The 20,957-nt window shown below is 40.4% G+C and overlaps 1 protein-coding gene across 2 annotated transcripts in view; it reads right to left on the reverse strand.

Annotated features, from left to right (window-relative positions):
* The window catches only part of KCNQ3 (potassium voltage-gated channel subfamily Q member 3), a 660,337-nt gene that overhangs the window by 141,942 nt on the left and 497,438 nt on the right, over nucleotides 1–20,957 (reverse strand). The window contains exon 9 of one of the 2 annotated variants that reach the window (XM_069220768.1): nucleotides 8,345–8,371. The exons of the other annotated variant lie outside the window; for it this stretch is intronic. Coding sequence (XP_069076869.1) covers nucleotides 8,345–8,371 — 27 coding nt within the window. The remainder of the gene's footprint in view (nucleotides 1–8,344; nucleotides 8,372–20,957) is intronic. 2 annotated transcript variants of the gene reach the window in all.

A 20,957-nucleotide genomic window follows, 5' to 3' on the forward strand; every position in this document is an offset into this window, starting at 1 on the left:
AAAGAGGAAATCCTACAAAACGAAATTAAATCACCAGTCCAATACTGAAGAGAGCATTGACAAGATGGTTACTGAAAGGAAATGCATGGCCAAAATCACAACCAAAGAGAAAAGACACAATCACAGTAGCAACAATGGAGGAAGAACTTAACACAACAAGAAAAGAGGACTTGAGCGATAGAAAGTTGAATGGAGATCGCATATTGAAGAGAAAACTAGTTGCAAATCGAAGGTACACTGGTCCTGAATGGGCGTACATAACAATAATTGAATGGCAGCATGAATTTTTGTCTTTTTGTTTTGACCAGGATATACCACGTCAATATTTTGGCATGTGAAGGAAGTCAGTGAACTGAATTGTGCAAAGTTGTAAACTAAGAAAAGAAAAGAAATTGTTGAAATTAACTGGAAATTAGTTCTGAACCTGATCTTACAAAGCTGCTAAACTAATTTTTGACAAACTACCTATTTTTGACAAAAGGGTCCTGGAAGAAAGACTGGAAGCTGTTAAAAACTGCTAGAAGAAGATTGGAGATTTTGTTTTGCTTTTGATTTTGCTGCATAGCTATATCATTTTTTTCTTCTACTTTCTGATTCTTTACAGATCATGAGAATCCAAAGCCAGCAGGGTAGGAACAAGAAGTGCTGTAAATTCATAGGTATTCGTTTGGCAATTGCGTGTATGATGGGATGTTTGATGCTGATTACGAGTATGGCGGTGCTTGATAAAATTGTGGCCAACCACACCACTACTTCAGGAACAACTAGTACTCTTACAGCAATAGAGATGTTTAGGTTAGATGAGAAATATTTGCATCCAGACAACCAGGGGGATCTTTCTTCAAATGTTTTCTATCGCTTTTTGCGTGAGTATGTTGAGATGATGAATGCCATCAGTAGGGAATGGAGTTACTTATCTGCCCCTTACTTATGCCATAAACTGTAGTCTATTACTAACAAGATTCTATAACCAAGAGTATATTCAATATTTCTTTTCTAATTATGACGTTGTGTTTTCATGTATTCCTATAATTAAATATTGGAGTAGAGTATCAAAAGAAAATAACATAGTTAGTGAGAGGATTTTTGAGCCAATGTTAACGTTTGTAATGGCATATGCCCACCATAACAATTTGACCCGCTTGCTTACACCTTTAGAAAAGAGCTTTTTAGATCAGACAGATGATAGAAGAAAATCATTAAAGGAGAAATTAGACAAGTGCTTAGTAAAAAAACATTTAGGAATCATTATACATTTAGTGACACTAAGACACAAGGGAAACTAGCTTTAGACGCACTATACATAGGAAAACTTTGTGTTTTAGATAGATCGAAGCCGAGCACTGATATACTATTTGTGGGAACTAGTGAATGTAGGCATGTGTTTTTGTTTCAGAGCAAATGGAAATTTATGTTAAATGACAAGACCTAGCAATTCCAGGAATATATTACATATGTGGACAAAATGCGTATTACCATCTTCCAAGAGGATGGTATGGTACATGTTACTTGGCAATAGTTTTCCCAAAGATTTTCAACTTGAGAACCTAAATAAGATACCAGAAATTACTGCATTACATAATGTTAGACAAAGGAGAGAGTCTTGCTCTAGCATAGTGGGAGATATTTTTGGTGCAATCATTCCCTCAGTGGGAGTTATTCTGAATTATGTGAAAATTTGACAGTTGTTTACTATTGTGGATAACATGTTGACAAAGTTTTCAGGAGCCTTAATCCTAATGGATACAGAGATGGCTGCAGTAGGATTTATGACTCTTCAAAATCGACTTGCGCTAGACATCCTTTTAGCAAAGGAGGGCATAGTCTGTAAAATGTTGCAATTTCATTCTGAATAATGGCAAAGAAATTAGAGGCTTAAATATCAATCTAACTAATGAAAGCACTGATCTAAAAGAGCTTAAGGAACCTGGAGTTTGGGATAAGTTGGCAAAGGTGTTACTTCTGTGGGAAATTGGCTTGGCAACCTAGGGAAAGGAATAATTATGAAAATAATTCAAGTCATACTAGCTATTGTGATATGTCTATTAGGAATATATGGAATTTATAAACTGTATCATGTAATCATAATGAGAAAACTGAAAAATGATCAGAGGAGGGAAGAAATAGAAATGGAAAGGGTATTTAGAGAAAAATTGAGAAATGCTAAAAGGAATAATAGAGAACTGAGGGAAACTAAATTTTAGTAAAAACATGAAAATGTTGGGTAAAAAGGGTTAAGTGTGATGATGTTTTTAGTCATCAGAGGAGGGATTGTGAATGCTGAACTTAATACAAAATAAAATTATGTATTAGGAGTTATGAATTTGCATATGAAATAGTTAACATGGAAAACAGCATGCGATTTGGTAAATGTGCCCACTTGAGTGGCCGTCATAAAAAGGTAATGATGTACTAAATGCTTACTTATGTTTATGTAGATATACATACATATATGATAATTTGGTAGTAATGTGTCATATTAATGGTTTAATGTTATGTATTTGCTTAATTAATGGCAGGCCTTAAGTTAGGGAGGTCTAGGCCTAGGTATTGCTCAGTCTCATATTAAACTGCAATGTCTGAATAGAAACGATGAACTCATGTGTTGAAAATAATGATGTATTGTTCTAATTGAAGGTTGACCAAGATCGTGCTGTAGCATTAACTTTCTCATGATAATTGCTTGTATAATCATGTTGTTCCTAAAAAGATACATTTAAGGATGGAATGGATGTGAAAGCGATGTTCCAAGGAACTAACGATGGACTCACTGATGAGAGTATAGAAAGATACAAGAAAGTTACCTGATGAGTCGGATGATGGAAACGGAAGGAGAAGAACCAATCATTAATGTGTGAACGATAGTTAAGTTATATCATAGATTTCAATTTAGGCGTTAATTGGATTACCTGCAAACATATGATTTTCTGACCAATGGATATGTGGGAAATGTTTTATGCGATTTTGACTTAACTGCACTGCACAGAGGAAAAGCTTAGACTGCTCTTTGTCACCACTTCTGGGATACTTCACTAGACTTTGATAGCTAAATAATTTGATGCTGCCTTTATGCTTATGCTTTATGGTTCAAACTGCGTAGAGACCCCTGTGTCTGAACTACCCCTTTCATTGTCCTTTGCTGTTGCAGACCAGACAGATGCCCAACTGATGAAGAGAATTGCAGATTGCCGATCCATATTGAGGAGAGGTATAAAATGGCATTGTTTTGTTGTAAATAGCTCTTGTTGTTCTATGTACCAATTGCTGATTTTGTTAGAGCGATAGTTAGATGTTTTGCAAATTAATTTTGACCAAATTGTTTTGCATGAAGCCCAAACATGCTATTATAATCTGGATGCTAGGTAGGGTCTCATTGGAGATTTCCTTTTATTCACTTGCTGAACTAAAGTATGTTATATCTAATACACAGTTATTTCTGTTATTGCCTTGTAGTGTGATTTTAGAAGACCTAACTATAAATGCATTAATCAAATAGAGATTCTTTAGATGATTTGATCAACCAGTGTTGTTTGTGTATGTCTATCAATTGATTTTGAGATTGATTTACGTGATTTTAGCACTGTTAATTTATGGAAATAAGTATTCTAACTTTACTAAATCTTGTGGTTATTCATGACCACATAGGTAATGGTGTGTTGAGATTTTGAGTCTTGAGTCATTCATTAAGGTTTTATGTTAATGTGATTGAATTAGTAGATAGGGACTTATGGTGGAGTTATCCTAGATGCAGTCAAAAGGTCCATTGACCAATAACGCGTCCCCTTATCTATGGACTCCTGGGGCTAATAAAACACAGACATTTACCAGTTATATTTAGCAGTGTTAACCATAACTTGAGCCCCCACTATGCACTGCTTATGACCTCACATATTACATCAATCATGACATATTCTATGTCATCATTTATGACATCACTGATGATCTCTCAAATTACATCATTAATGATATCACTGATGTTATCATCCAATGAGTGTTTTAGTTTGTTTTATAGTTTACATAGTGGCACATGTGCTGCTAATGCATTGTAGATGTGTAGAGGTATTGAACAAATTATAAATCTTTGTATTGAAGACTAACTCTGTGAGTAGATGACAATTTACAACTTGTGTTCAGCATGTTCCACACACTCTGTGGTGTATTTCTCATGGGAGTTTCACTGTCTGCAAACATTGTGGTATAGAGTATACTCTCTCCATTGAGTAAACACGGTTTACAGTATCTGCTTTTCTACGCATATCCACTTTATTTCTCATTGTAGGTTTGGTGACTATGAGGGTTTGGTACAGGTAAAAGCTGTCCATTTTGGAAAAGACGATGAGTATCATGAGGAACTTGCCTTTCTCTGAAGAGTAGTATACATATTGAACACAATGTGCGACAATAGATCCTATATATCTATGGTTGATTGTTAATGTGAACAAGACTACCTTCGAAGTCTATAGGGTAAATGTTGAACATAACACATTTTCTACACCTAGGGGAGTTGTATCTGTGATGGCATTAATGATGCTTCTTATTAATGTGAGCTATTTTGTACTTACTTCTTTAATCTCATACTAGTTTCTAGAGTGATGTGTAAAAAGATGTCACAGAACATGTCATGAGTGATGTAATATGTGAGGTCATAAGCAGTACAAGACAGGGGAGCAAGTTATAATTAGCTCTTGTAACTATGTGGTTTCCTTAGTTAAAAACATTAATGTTATCACTGACATATTCACCTAACTATAATGTTACATTAACCTTTTATTTAGTGAATTTCTAAGGTTTTTTTTTTAAACAAAAACAGATCTATTTATCAGACCTAATTATAACATTATTTTAACCTTTGGATTTTTCAGTAAATATCTAGGGATTTTTTTTTAACATTAAGAAATATTTTATTACCATATGTTAAACTAACCCCAACAGTGCACAGCCTTCAGTCACACACAACAGGGGGTTGGCTAATGTGCCTGGCCTGCGGCCATCCCACACAGAGGCAGCCAACCCATTCTCAGGCAGGCAACCACATGCTGTCTCCGGTATGTCTTGGCACACAGTGTTAGGTTGGCCGCAGCGCCTGGCTTGCAGCCAAGCATTGTGTCCAACTGCTGCTCACCCCACACCACTCATGGCCTTCGGTGTGCACAGTGTAGGGCTGACATTTGGGCCCTGGAGACTCTAGCCCTTGGGGACAAACATATATACCTTTTTCACCAGAACCATGGTACATTATCAAGGGTAGGGCCCACGTGGCCCCAAACCTTATTAGGCCCCAGGGACCCCATCCACCAGGCTGTATTTTATTAAAAAGGGAGGAGGCCACGTAGTCCTTCATCCCTGGAGCCTAGTTAAGCCCCAAGAACCCCATCCCCGAGGCCAAAACTTAAATAAAAGGTGAGAGCTGCCCCCTTTCCTGAGCCATTTTCAGTCCCAGGGACCCTATTCCCGGGGGCCCAATTTATTTATGAGGGGAGGGGCGCACACGGACCCTATACTCTGGTGACCGAAGTAATTCTTAAAGAGAAGGAAGCAGTGCTGCCCCACCTCCTCGAGCCTTAATAAGGCCCTGGGTACCCCATACCCTAGGACAGTGACTTGCGGGGCATAGTAGTTACCCTGATCACACTACTACTGGCAGGGAAACATGTGTGCTCCCATCTGGCAGGAAAATATTCAAATCTACTGCCAAATGGGAGCAAACACAAAGTCTGCTCTTAGCGGGTGGGGGCTTTCAAGATTCTCCCAATGGCTGGGAGCAGACTAGAGATCTCTTTTGGGACGGGTAACAGAACAACATAATGCTCCCGCCTGGACAGAGTGGCATAAATAGCTGCTCCCTCTGGGTCATAGGAATGCTGGCTCCTGCACCACGCGGTGAGCCAGCTGGGGCTGCAGGGACCCTTGTGCTCCTACCGCAGCCCCTAGCATGTGCTTGGTTGAGCACCTGGGCACCCACCTGTAAATGATTCTGGCCCAGGGGATGGGGAACCCGGGGCCAAAATAAGCTTGGAGAAGGGGGGGGCCACCATGCCTCCCACCCCCTTTTTAAAAAAGGCTGCCCTGTGGGATGGGGTCCCTGGAGTTAAAATTGGCCAAGGGAGAGGGTTGCGTGGCCCCCCTCCCCAAGCGTATTTGGGCCCTTGGTGCCCCTCCTCTTTTCTATTGGTTTGGCCCTGGGGGATGGATCCCTGGGGCCTAATAAGGCCCGGTACGGGAAGCCGCGCAACCTTTCTCGCCTATTTTATAATTTTTGGCACCAAGGGATGGGTTATTGGGGACCAATAAGGCTCGAGGAGGGGGCTTAATGTACCCCTCTCCTTAGATTTTGGACCCGGGGAACATGAATGTTTTGAACTAAAAAAAACACAGACATTCACCAGTTATAGTTAGCAGAGCTAATTACAACTTGCCCCCACCCCTGTCATGCACTGCTTATGACCTCACATAGTACGTCACTCATCACATGTTCTATCACAACATTTATGACATCACTGATGTAGTACAAAAGATCTCTCTCTCTCTCTCTTTCTTTCTTTCTTTCTTTCTTTCTTTCTTTCTTTTTGTAAATCTGGGCCCAAGAGATAACTTAATGTGTAATCCGAGCGCACCGGGGGGGATTTCCGAGTAAAACAACGTGTTGATATAGGTTTTTTTAAACATACTTAATAGATTTTTTTTTAAATCTAGTGCCATTATAATGCTTAGAAGACCGCAATAGTTTTTTTTTTTGTTTTTTTTCCTGCCCCTCCAAGTTTCCGTTTGCTTCATAAAGAATGGTAAATCGGCCCTTGGATTCTTTTCTGGTAGGCTCGTAGCGGCACCTAGTGGCTACCTTTGAAGTCAGTAGATTAGAAGGCAAGGGGAACAAGAATCTGATTTGTGCAGGCAATGATGAATGTTCAGATTGTTTTCTGCAAACTCACCCTCTTATCACAGCATTTTAGGGTGCCAAACTGATACAGATGCAGGCACGGCCACATATATAAACCATTTCGGGGAAATCACTAGCAAATTCCTCAAAGCGGGTTTTCGGCAGACATTCCGTTTAACGACAGAGCGAAACAGAAGAGGAAACATTTGCTTCCTCGCTGAATACAAAATGTCACTGCACAGATTGTTTCATGTTGTCCACCCAAACATGATTTGTGACTTCTATAAAGTCTAGTAAAACCCAAAGGAATACCTTTCATTGCCTTCAGTGTGCGGAACCATTAAAAGCTCTTGCTAAGCGGCATGCAGTGTGTGGAGCTCACTCACCGTTTGAGAAAATATTATCATGGCCACTGTGGGCCACTGCAAAACTGCATTTCCACACATACTTACAGTTCAATTTGCCCAGGTGCAGCCGCAGTTCTGTGATTTATATGCCTAATCATCGGTCTGTGCACATGCAGTTTGATGTGATTAATACAGATGTGCATATAACGTTTTTCGATATATATACTGCGCATTTAATTACGCTGTACTTAAGTGAGAATATAATTAAAAAAACATGTTCAGCGCTAGCTTACAGCACTGCATTCTCAATGAGGCACATTTACGAATGCTTTGATTCTGGGTATGTTTTAATATGTAAAACATATATCTGATAGACTAGTGCACTATACGAAAGACCCTGACCAGTGTAATATTCATAAAGGTACCCGACTGTAAAGCATTGCTTTAAATTTATGCGAAAAATATACCACAAGTTAACCACTTCGTAAAATGTTAACAAACTGATGAAAAATATAATACGAACATCTGTGCTAATCACAACAGAGGGAATGTGCACTTATGACCAGACTTAGAGCTCACTTAAACATGGCTGCACGTGTGCAAATAGAGGCAACTGCACTAAACAATTATTGCACAAAAGTGCGTAGATCACAAACTGCCCATGTGCAAACGTACGTACAATCGCGTGCGCAAGCCAGTATTTGCACAAACGTGCAGATGATTATGCGCGTAAATCACAGAAACACAGCTGCACATGTGCAAACACAGATGAAAGCATATGTGCGAAGCAATTCGTTGCATACGCGCGTCTTGGTCATGCTACGACCCCAGCTCACGTTATAGACACATGTTGAATAAAAGAAACTCCCATGAAGCGCAAATCTTCCTAAATCAATGCTCATGCTAGTATGCACTAATATGAATTGAGTAACATCACTTGAGCCATCCATTTCCGCCCCTCACTGTCACTCCCCTTTAGTCGTGTGATGTATGTGATGAGAGCCCAGGCAGAGGCATGCACCCAGCATGGTAAGAGCTGCTGGCCAATGAGGTGGCCCGTTACATCCAAGCCTTTCTGTAAACCCCTGCATGCGCGGATTCTGTGACAGTCATAACATACCTAGACGCGCCATCCATCGGGTCTTTTCTTTATGATAAAGAAAAGCAAACAGAAGAAGAAAACAAGACAAGGAAAGGACACGTTAAATTATGCACGACAGGGACAGGGCAGACACAGTGTTTCATGCGCCGGGTCTTTCTCTCCAGCAGATGTCTGACCATGCACGCCATGCTCGCCGTCGCAGGCGGATTTGCAGCTCGGAATCCCCCTACTGCAAGTTTAACATAGATAAAAGTAACAGTTCTGCATTCCAATTTTATATTTCACATGGCAACTGTTACTGACGAGAACCGGCCTGTGTTACCCTAGCAAAAACACATATCAGAAAGTTTTTCAAGAATTAATCATCAAATCAGGTTAGGTGATCAGTTCTGTACCATTATGCATATTTGTCAACAATAGTCATTTTCAACCTTCACATGTATGCAAATAATCAGAGGACTTTATCTTAAGGAAATCGATATTCGTTTGTTTAAAATATCACAACTAATGCAGAAATACATTATTTTAAGTAAACCGAAGAAAAATGCAATGGCATTAACTATTGTCACCAGAAAACAATCCATTTTCATCTAATCCGCGGCATTTAATTTCTTCTGTGAGTGAACCTCAAAGTGACTAACATACATTGCTAATGTGATTTCTTGAAACTCGTTGCGGGCCCTTCTCAGGGTCACCAGTGTCCACCAAAACAATGAAAATGGAGTTCATTATTTACACAGGAGTGCTTCACTTAAGCATTATTGCCTTCTTAGCAATATTGCCCTCTGTTCACTCTTTGCTGAGTGATTGAATCCCTGTAAATTACAGATAAAGCACTTATGGGCACGTGCCAATGTGTGAGTCCTTAATACGAGGAAGCAGTAATTAACAACTGCTAGCGCCCAATAAAATGTGGTCAATAAGGGTGTTAGCAGCTAAGAGTGTTAGCAGCTCCCCCTTAATACCTCCCTACACAGGCACCTAAACATATTCACTATCGCGGTCTGTTCACGACCTGGCTTCCCTTTTACACTGAACGGAAATCCAGGTGAACAACAGGAGATGCGGCCAGGAGTCTGTACATTCTGATTGGCTGAGGCAATATCAGTATACATTCATACCAGCTGTCATTATTACCAAACCCAAATGCACCATAAAGTGCTGCAGCTTGGTATAGTTTAGCATACCGACATTCAAATCCGTGAGACATTTATCTCTGAAAAAGCTGAAACTACTTACCACATTAAGTCTTCTGTAACAAGAAACTAAGGGCCAGATGTAGCAAAGGTTTTTCCCCATTCTGTGTCTATGGGAAAAAGTGTTTGTACATATGGCCTCAAGTTCTATGTAAAGTACTCTAATGCTGTTATTATGCAGCAATACGATGTTAAACCTTTAAATGAACACAAGTACCTCATATATAGTTTAAGCTACATGACAACTGTTACAAATTGGGTTGTTGAACTGGGGTATGAGATCTGGTCAAGCAGCAACCACTATCCTAGTTAGGGATAGATACAGGCAACCCCTAAATTAATCTTTGCTCACCCTCTGGAAGCGTGGCACAGAGCAGTCAGGCTTAACTACGAGGCAATGTGTGAAGTATTTATGAAACACTTCAAAAACTAAAACAGTGAAAATATAACACAAAAAATTCTACACCAGGTTAGAAAAATAGATCTGAATTTAATAATTAAACCGACCAAAATGACAAAAGTCCAATAACTAGACCAAAATGACAAAAAACCAATAAGTAGAACTGGAAATATTGAATCTCGACGTTTTAAGTAAAAAAAAAAAAAAAAAAAGGACCAAGAAGCACAAAGCGCTATTTGGGATATCTGGTCACTCCAGACTGAGACAAAGTGGGACAAAGTGACAAGTTCAGGCCCAAAGCAATGGAGCATGGGCCGGCTATAGGGACCCACTTAGGCCCGCTGAACAAAATACCTTAAATCCTGGTTGTGGAGCATTGCATGGATCCGCGTCGAAGATGCATCACACAGCTGAGGCGATTGGTCAGTTCGAAGATGCGGCAAGCTGCGGTGCGAAGTCCTGTTACATCAACATCGAGGATCCTGTTGATGGGGCTTGCGATATGAAGACCGGAGCACAGTTGAGGCGATGTGTCGGTTCCAATGAGCAGTGGCGCTGCTATGGGGAGTTTCGGTGTCCTCATCAAGGCTGTCATCAGTGGGAGATGCGAGGAGATCGCCCAGGGAAAAGCATCGTGCATCGACAGTTCTGAAGGCAATGCATCATACCCAGGATGCAGAGATGCAGCAGCGATGCAAGTCTTTTGCGATGAGTCCCATCCACAAAGCAGGGACAAATCATCGGTTCTGCTCAAGGATGCACTGCTCGGTCAATGAGATGTGTGAGTTCTACTGGGGGATGCATAGCTCAGCAGAGAGGATGCATCGGTTCCGCTGGCAAGCACCTTAGACCCACTTTCAAGAGCCTAGGTTGGGTGGTACCACTTGACAGGATAGACTCACAGATGGCAGAGTCCAGGTGAAAAGCAGGGTGGTTGGAAGTCTTTTATGTACCTGAGACTTCAGATCAGGAGGCCAGCTAACTAGCCCTTGGAACCAGTCTGGGTTCAAGTGATGCGGATCAAATCCTTCTCATCCAGGCAGAGGACAGCAGGTAGCAGGTAGCAGGTCAGGACAGCAAAGCAGTCGAGCAGAGTGCAGTCCAGGTGAGTTGCAGTCCTTCAGAAGCACAGCAGTCCTTCTTCCTGGCAAAGTATCCACAGGTCCAGAAGTGTACTGAAGTGGTGGTGTCTGAGGTCCAGTACCTATACCCAGTTGTGCCTTTGAAGTGGGGGAGATTTAGAAGACATGCCTTTGAAGTGCACAGATGTCCTCCCTTCCTGCCCTTGCTCTAGACTCACTACAAAGGGGCATAGAACCATTTAAATGGGGACAGGACACAGCCTATTCAGGAGTAAGTGAGGCTGGGTCTAGCTCCTCCCTTCATTCCTGCCAGGATGGCCCATCAAGTCACACCTAAGCTTTCATTTTGTGTGTCTGTCTAGGGGGAGTAAATAAAGCCTAGCTGTCACCTACCCAAGACATGTAATCAAAGACAGGTAGAAGGCACCAAATGGCTAAAGTAAAAACATGCCACCTTCCTAAAAGTGACATTTTCAGAACTGTAATTTAAAATCTGACTTCTCTATAAGGTAGGATTATAAATTGTGATTCCTGAGACACCAAACTTGAAAAAAACGATCTCTTTCTATTTTGAAAATTACCCTTATAAAATGTAATAAAGCAACTCCAGTGTCATCCTTTTGGAGAGATAGGTTATCCTATGAGAGAGATAGGCCTTGCAGTAGTGAAAAACAAATTTAAGAGTTGTTCACTACCCGGACATGTAAAAATTAAACATACATGTCCTGCCTTTTAAATACATTACACCCTGCTCTATGGGTTGTCCAGGAACTACTTAAGGAGTGACATATGTATACAAAGGGAAGGTAAGGGCCTGGCAAAATGTATATTTTGCCAAGTTGACATGGCATTGTTAAACTGCACATACAGGCTATGTAATGGCAAGTCTGAGATAGAGTTAAATGGATACTTAATTGGGTGGCACAACCAGTACTGGTGGCCCACTAGTAGCATTTAATGTACAAGCCTTGGGCACATGTAAAACACTTTACTAGGGCTTTTAAGTAAATTAAATATGCAAATTGGGAATATGCCAATATTACCATATTTAGAGGTAACAGCACAAGCATTTTAACACTGGTTAGTAGTGGTAAAGATCACAGAGCCCTAAGGCCAACAAAAACGATTTCAGCAACAATAGGAGGAGGAAGGCAACATGTTTGGGTGTGACCATGGAGAAAGGGCCAGGCCCAACAACAACATACCCCTGTTGTTTTTCTTCACTACAATATCATCAGCCCTGGCCTCCATGCTTGCTACCCAATGCCAAAGTGGTGATAACTCTCAGGTGTACCAAGGGTGTGCTAGCAGAACCCTGGAGAAGAAATGGGTATCCCTGCTGCTTTTTTAATGTATTAGGGATGTACCTTCAATGTCCAATCTACAACAGCAGGCAAGGGGATAGGACGTTTCCTTATGGGCAGAGCTGCCCACATTGGAACTGAGGAAGCAGGTTCAAGTCTTGGCATCGGCACGACATCCTGTGATTCTGGGCAAAGCATTTAATCTCCTTGCGCCTACAAATTTAATGTTACCCTATGTAATGTAACGGGTGCTCATATAAAGCACTCCAATACTTTCAGGTCCAGTTTGTTCTATACAAAACTGAAAAAAACCTTTCATTATTTTGCATCATACTGGTATTAGGTAAGGCCAGATCCAAGCTAGACAGCTCCTACACCACTGGTTGTGGTAGCCCACACTTGTCTCAAGCATGTAGATGGTGATGGTATGTGCTGACCCCTGTCAAAGCATCGCTGTGGTCAGTCCCAGAGAGGGTGCCTTACAGAAGCCCCTACAGATGTCCACAGACATGGCACACAGTCAAGATGCACTTAGTGGATCTTTCCTATGATCACTGTCTCACTTGTATCCTGGTGGTGTGGACACCTTGAGCAAGATAATTAATTGTATGCCTTGCAAGGATGTCTAATATTACACACCTGCATGGCTTTACCACCTCTATAAAATATGAATGAGATCCATAGATTATCTCACAGAATCTGCAGACCCTATATTCAATCCTTTCAAATAAATGTATGAGTGTCTTTCCTTGCCAAGATACACTTCGACAAAAAGCCAAATTGAACACACAAATCAAATCAAAGAACAATACTTGTTTTTGTTGAGTCATTGTGAGGATGATTGCCTACCCCTGCTGTGGTCAACTGAGTTCACACACCACCATAAACATCGCTCCTTTACAGGATTCACCTAATTTGTAGCCCCACTGAGTTTCATTTTCAAATGTTACCAGAAGTGCAGCCATGCATTACCTCTATGAATGGTAACCAAAAACAGATTCAGGGATGCAAGGACACACACTATTGAAAGACGTTTTGCAATAGGGCAACAAGCTACATGACAGCTGACACTGAACCCCTACTTTAGGGGTATATTTCTATTGCCCACATCTACAAGCAGGGAGTCTGCAATAAGACATAGGCATTGATGTATTTTCATCAAGAGTTATCTCTACAAATGGGCTTTTTTTGTAGGAACTGCAGAACGAAGGAAACAAAATTCACCAATCAAACTAAATCATGCCCTAAGTCAGCGGTTCCTAACCTGTGGTCCGCGGGCCCCCAGGGGTACTATATAGTAAAAAATATTTCATAATACTCTGCACTGATTGTGACATCTATATTTATGCATCTTTAAACCATTCTACTCTCGTTTCAAATGCACACCATCTACCAATGGTGTTTACGATTCACCAAAGATGGGGACAGGTGCCTGTATGGCTACTTCAGTTTTTTTCTCTCCAGGAAGCCAGGACCAAGCATTGCGTATTTTGATGGTGGCTGCAAGAAACAATTTTTTTGGTTGAGACCAGCCAATCAGAATGATTCGGGTCTGTGGACCCAAATTCAGTGACGGGAGAAAAAGCTCCCTCACCCAATCAGGCTTATTGTTTTAAATTTATTCTCCAGATGGTCCACAAACACACGGTCGCAGACCATCCACTGACTAACAGTTCCTGTATCTCCATCCTATTAAATTAACAAGCTGAACCTGAGATATTTTATTAATGCTCATTCCTCCAAAACTAATGAATGGATTTAACCAACGAGGCTACTGCATGAGTAAAATTCTACTTTCATGACATATTCGGCATAATTACGTTCAACCATTTTTTAGTAGGGGAGGGCGGAGATTTCTATGAGAGTTAAAATTGGAAATGTTGCCTGTTGTACCCTCTTCGGTTTACCCACTTGATAGATCTGCATGAAACTTGGCATGCTGATCGAAATTAGATGAAACATAGTTTTTAATTGTTTCTTAAGGTGGCACCACAAGACAAAAAAACGACTTTTCGAAGGAAACTTTGACATAATCCTAACAATGCATTGGCTATCACAATTATGTAATTCATCCACATGATAATTAAAGCATTGTTTTTCTCTTCTACCTGAGAAAATTAGCAATAGTAAATTCCCCAACAACAATAAAAGAGGCATACAGACCATGTCAGACGTGAACTACTTTGTATGCAATCAATAATGGCATTTACATGCCATTAATTATACATTGAACAAGCAAACAATAAATGTTTAGAGTTTGTTCAGAGATGTTTTCATATGCACATTTCAAACTATCAGTCTCTTGCTCTGCCCATAAGTTGGTACAAGAGGAGATTTTGTGTAATGTAACTGGTGCTCATATAAAGCGGGTCGAGTTATTGCTATATAAAAACTGGAAAGAAAAAAAGAGAGAAAACACAATTTCTTTACAATAAACCTATTGCTAGAAAGATATACATCAATAAAGCATGTCTTTATGGATAAATTACGATAATCCCATCTACCTTTTGCATTATTAACAGAATGCATCTCAGCAAGTACCTACAAATTACATTTTTGTAGGGAGAGACCGTCTTACATCAAATGCTGAAGTGAGCAGAATTTAAGGCAAATTTATTTTGAGTTGAGTTTTCTCAACATAAGCAAATTATCAACATTACCCGTATCTGTGACAAGTAAGGCACTGGAAACCTATTCTAAAGACGTCCTTAAGGTTTTGATAAAACTGTCACTAACATTTTTGAAATGCCGACCCAGGGCCCATTTTTTAAAAATCAGAACATGACACTTGGTTGGGGATGTGGTGCTGGGCCTATTCCAAACAGTGAGAACAGCCTTGTCCTACTTACAGATTTTAAAAATCTGAAATAGATTTTGACCTTGGACTCCTGCAGTCAAGTTGATCTCACCAGATATAACTTGTGACTTCACCTTGCTGAAGCAAAGTGGCCCCATGGATGAGATAGCTGAGGGGAACCCTCATCTTCACACTTGCTGTGTAGACTTGTCAGTTTGCTTAGTTGTGTACCTTGCCATACTTGAAGTCCTTTAGACCATATATGTGTGTCTGGACAAGGGTCCACAATAACCCATATTGAAGCATGCTGGTGACACAACCTCTATGTAAAGTAATCTTAAAAAATGTGCAGGTCACCATTGCAACTGCATTAAGCACTACAACCTCATGGTAGGCCTTAAAGAAAGGGGTGACAGAGCTACTACTAGACACTGCGGTCAAAAATAGAGAGAACATCTTGCTATGCTATGATAAGCAGATTTCAGGAGGCACTATCGCCCGGGTGAGTATCCTGTGGCTGAGCAGGTGTGAGTCTAGGCACACCTAGGCCCTAGAGGGACTATTCGAAAAGCAAGGTCTTCAGCTTATTGTGGAATTCAGAGAGTGCGGCAGAGGCTCTTGTGTGTAGCAACACACCATTCCATGCTTTAGGAGTGATGTAAGAGAAGGGTTGACCACCAGGTCTAGTTTTCTGTGCACATGAGATTTGTGCAAGTAGGAGGACGGACAAGTGGAGGTGTCTGGAAGGTTTGTGAAAACAGATGTGATTATTGAGGTAGGCTGGGCCACTGGTATGTAGTGCCTTGTAAGTGTGGGCGAGGAGCTTGAATTGTGCTTGTTTGTGAATGGGGAGTCAATGGGTAGTTGAGAACGATTCTAACTGCAGAGTTCTGAATGGTCTGCAGCCTTCTGGTGAGTTTTTGTTGATCCTGGCATAGCGGGTGTTTTATTGTCCATCTTGCTTGTGACCAGGTTGTGTGTGACTGTTTTCCAGGTGCTGACTGGGGGACATTTGAAAATCTTCCTAAGCATCTTCAGGGTATGGAAGCATGAGGTGATAACAACATTGACTTAGTTGGTCACGTTGAGTTTGCTGTTGTTGATGATCCCAAGGTCCTTGATGTTGTCTGTCCTAGCTCTGCTTGCCACCATGTGGACTCCCAAGATGATGTGCTCTTCCTGAAGATCACAATTTTGACTGTGTCAGTGGTTAGTTTTAGACAACTGGTCTTCATCCAGTGAGCAATTTCAGTCATGCAGGCATTGAACTTGATCTGGAAAATGGCCGAGTTGTCTGTGAGGGAGAGAATGATTTGTGTGTCATCGGCATAGAAGAGGGTGTTGATATTGCGAGAGTGGATGATGCTGACTAGAAGGATCATGCTACATTCAAAATGGGTTGGGCTCAGACAGGATCCTTGCGGAACTCCAAAGGTGTGCAGTGTCAGGCTGACAGACTCGGTCCTTCCAGTCAGGAAGAGCAGATCTATCGGAGTGTGTGTCCTTGGTTTTCGATGTGTAGGAGTTGGATGAGGATTGGGTGGGAGATTGTATCAAATGCTGTGAAGAGGTCCAGGAGGATGAAGGCCATAGTTTCTCCTCTGCCCAGAGTCATGCAGTAGTCATCTGTGGCAGCGATGAGGGCAGTTTCTATGCTGTGGTTAGGGTTGAAGGCAGACTGAGTGGTGTCAAGTAGTTGGTGGTCGTTTAGGTATTCAGGGAGATGTCTGTTGATGAGTTCCTTAAAGAATTATGAAAGAATGCATCTACTTTGATGATCTCGGAGAACATGTTTATAGAATAATATGGGAAACAAGAAATACAAATCATACTGTTATGATTGTTTACTAGCAGGTTAATACATCTGCGAAGGTTATGGCAAAAGATACTCACTATGTATTTTTTTGCAAGTCTTCATGTTCTTCTTAATAATCTATATGATTTTCATTATAGATTTATGTAAATAGTTCCATGTTCATATTACTCATCTATCTGATTGCTAATGCTCACAGTACCTAGCATTGTGATTTATAAAGTATATATGTATGTACATCTTTTTCTTTGCAAAGCATGTCATCTTGTGATTGATGTTGTCAATGCACTACAAAACTTTCAAAACAAAATAAATAAATAAATAAATAGAGCCCTGACTGAAACCTTCCCAGTCCTCTGCATTCATCCAGTCAAATACTTATATTATTCCTAATGGTTATCTAAATCTGGATCAGCTCTCTGGTCAGAGACATCTCACTAGAATATCATGTTGTAAATATAATCCAAACAGAAATATTGCAGCCAGAATATTGACTATCACAAAATTATGATGGCAAGCATATGTAAGTTAGAACAGTTTGACTATTTTTAACGTCATATCTAAGGGACATATTCTCAAAGAAACTGAGTAGTACATAAAGTAGTAATCTTGTATTACTCATCATCATCATCCTTCTTTATTCGGTCTACTCTACCATAAAGGCACAATGAAAAAACACTCAAAAATATCCTCACATTATAAAAAATAAACAAACAGAAAAGTAGAAAATGTACTTACTCTGCCTACCCCCAAAGCATAATATATTTCATATAAAATCATCACAATTCACTATGATCAATCATAAAAAGGAACCAGCACTTGCTTTGACCCCCTCAGACAATTTTAATATGCCTTAACAGAACACCAGTCAGAATGCATAGTTCCTTCTTAATTTCATTGTTGGGGGGTAAAGTTCAAGACTACATAAGATATCACAGGGGGTTCCAATTGCTGTAAATAAAGTAGGCCCTTCTGATGATTATTAAATAACCTCCCACTAAGAATAGGGAGGAGGAACCATAATCTAAAAGGAGTATACAAAGTGCAAAATAGTATAAAGTGCTTTGTTAACAGGTGTGACCTCCCATCAAATGTGCAACATGGTAATGTAGAAAACCAGGTCTCGATAACAGGGGAGGCCACTAGACAGTAGATAGTATTCCATTTTAGCCATGTAAGGTAAAATCTACACTCCAGTGCCTTTATCCAAGTTAAATAAGGCTCCATATCTTGAATTGTTAGAAGTGGCACATACGATTGGACCTGTACCATCTCAAATGCTTTCATGTTCCTGGTTTCCTCTTTATGTGCAAAAAACATTTTCTTGACATAACTCTTCATGTGTGAATTTATTTTACTGCCATCTTAAACTTAAAAGAAATTACTCAATCCCAGGTCTTGTAGGATATTTTTATATAATTGAGCATGAGACTGCTGTCCTCTGTTCCTGTGCAAGGCAGTGCTCCACTATTTTACGTGAAAAACTCAATTGTGGAGCGGACCAAATTTTGATCCACGGCAGAATGGGGGCCAGGCCTATTGTATCTTCCAAGAAACCTTGACCCAATTCATTATGAATTATAAAACTAGGGATTGATTTAAGGGGTCCCTAACAGTCTATTTAGAAACGGATTCTCCACCATCTCTGAGGTACATGCCCCCATACGCCAGCACCATACGAACCTGCAGTAATACATTTTCTTTTCAAAAGTGCAATAATTTTTTTTAGCAAACCTAAAAATTGATTCGCATCAGCCTCCATTATCTGGGATCTCTGGGTCATTAACCTATCCTTATGCAAATTCTCATTAAATAAAATGATAACTAAAACCTTTTACCTTTAAAATTGGGGTTTCTCCAATATAAAACATTTTCAACAGTATGTTTTGGGACACAGGTCATAACATAAGATTTAGTGTGGTTCACCAGGAGCTTTAATTCCTTCATAAAATGATTACAACCATTTTAAAGTGATAGTAGCCCATTTGCTATGTATGTGATTAAAACCCCATCATCCGGGTACAAAAGTAAGGGAACTGGGCGGGAGCCAATTTTAGGGACATCAGGCATACAAGAAGTTACAAAAGTGTCCAGTGCATTAATATAAGCTAAAAATAAATAAAGGGCCAGTATTCAACCCTGTCTGACACCACAGATGATTTAGATAGGATAGAAGTCTCCCTGCTGTATATAACACACCCTCATATAGGTGTCACTATCAAGACTTTCTAAAATGTGCAATATGGGGGGATCAATCACTGCCCACTCTATAATATCCCATCAGATCTGTCCAACCACTAAGTCACTGGCACTGGACAGATTCAGAAAAGACATATGTATGGCCTCTCTCCTTGCCTTGATATGTTACCCTAAGATCAGGGATAGATTTAGGGCTTGCTCAATGGTATCCAAACCCGGGTGAAACCCATACTGCACTTTTGAGAAGAATGATGTTTCTGCTCAATTTTCTAGTTTCACTAAAATTACCCTTCCAAATATTTAGCCCCAGGCGTTGAGTAATGAGCTAGGCTAAAAATTTGCAGGGGCATTTCTATCACCTTTTTAAAAAATGGGCACAATTATAGCTTCCCTCCATGACTCTTTAGATCCCTCAGTGACTACCGATCTGAAAACATTCAATATATGGGGCGCCCAGAAATCAAGATTGTGTCTAAAAAGCTCAGCTGGGACCCCGGATGGGTCTAATGCTTCTCCAGTCGCAGACCTCAAGATTGCTTTTCGTACATCCCCTACCGTAATGATCTTACTACATTCTAAAAGATCTAAAAGTAGGACAAGAGGCACTGATAACCCTGGAGACTGTATTACTCTTTTACATATTCTTACGTGTAATTTGTGGATAGGCCATAAAACACCAGACATGGGACAAAATGGAACAACTGTTATATAATTAGTACTAAAAGAAAAGACAGAGCTCTCTTTTCACTTTTGCTGAGATTTGGGATTTGGATGTAACTTTACAATTAGTAGCAGTGAGTTACAATTATCGTATATCAATCAAACATAAGGCAGTACAGAAAGGAACACAAAACGTAATAGTAAAGAAACAATAAGTAGATGGGTGCTACTTCAGGACACACCCTTGCTACCTACATGTGAGAACAAGAGGGTGGTCTGATTCCACACTTAATGTATTTATGAGGTGGTCCAAAACTCACAGAGTCTAAAGTTAAAATCTAAAGGGATGGTATTGGTAACAAATCAGCCGTCAACATGGAGACGTTTTCAAGTAAACCAAGGGTCCATAGCTGATTTATCTGTATGCACAGTAGAATGTTTGTAAACAGAACCAGTAATATAATACTGCGACCAGATTCAATTGAAAACTTCTTAAAATGCAGTTATCAGTTCTGTAATCAGATGTGTATACAGTTGGAAGTCTTCTTAGAAGAGAAATACCTTCAGGTATCGGGTAAGACGTTCTTCCTTCCCTTTAGACATGTGCTACACACGTATACATTGCATGACTTTTGCTTGCTGTGTCACCTTTGTGTGTGTTTTGCTGTGCAGTTGTTTGCCTCACATATAAACCATATTCTTGCTTTTGTTTCCTTCAGGCCTCCACAAGGTAATCCCTTGTTCACAGGTAGGTCCCACATCACTGCCTACATTATTTCACCCACACTCCCTTTGAGCAGAGTAGGTTTTCCTTGCATTGCATGACTTTGAGGGGTCCCAGGCCCTGAAGAATGCCCCCAGACCTTCCTTGGCTCGTTGTAGAGGGCAAAACATGTTGGCCATTGACTTTTAGATAGGTGACCCAGTGAGTCCTTGTACTCACAGAGGTGTCCCATCCTTGTTCTTAATCACACCAGCAGACACCACTAATAAAAGTGGACTCTTACACAGGTGACTGTCTAGGTGTTTTTATATTTACCCTACTGTAGTTTAGCTGGATCCCACATTTTCCAGACAGATAAAATGTACACACTCCCTCCTGTTCTTTTAACTGTGAGGTTGAGTCCACCCAGGTGGCACTGTCCTACCTGGGTGGGGTTAGGTGGTCATGACACTATAT

The sequence above is a fragment of the Pleurodeles waltl genome, chromosome 2_2 (genome assembly GCF_031143425.1).
Source record: "Pleurodeles waltl isolate 20211129_DDA chromosome 2_2, aPleWal1.hap1.20221129, whole genome shotgun sequence".
Taxonomy (NCBI): Eukaryota; Metazoa; Chordata; class Amphibia; order Caudata; family Salamandridae; genus Pleurodeles; species Pleurodeles waltl.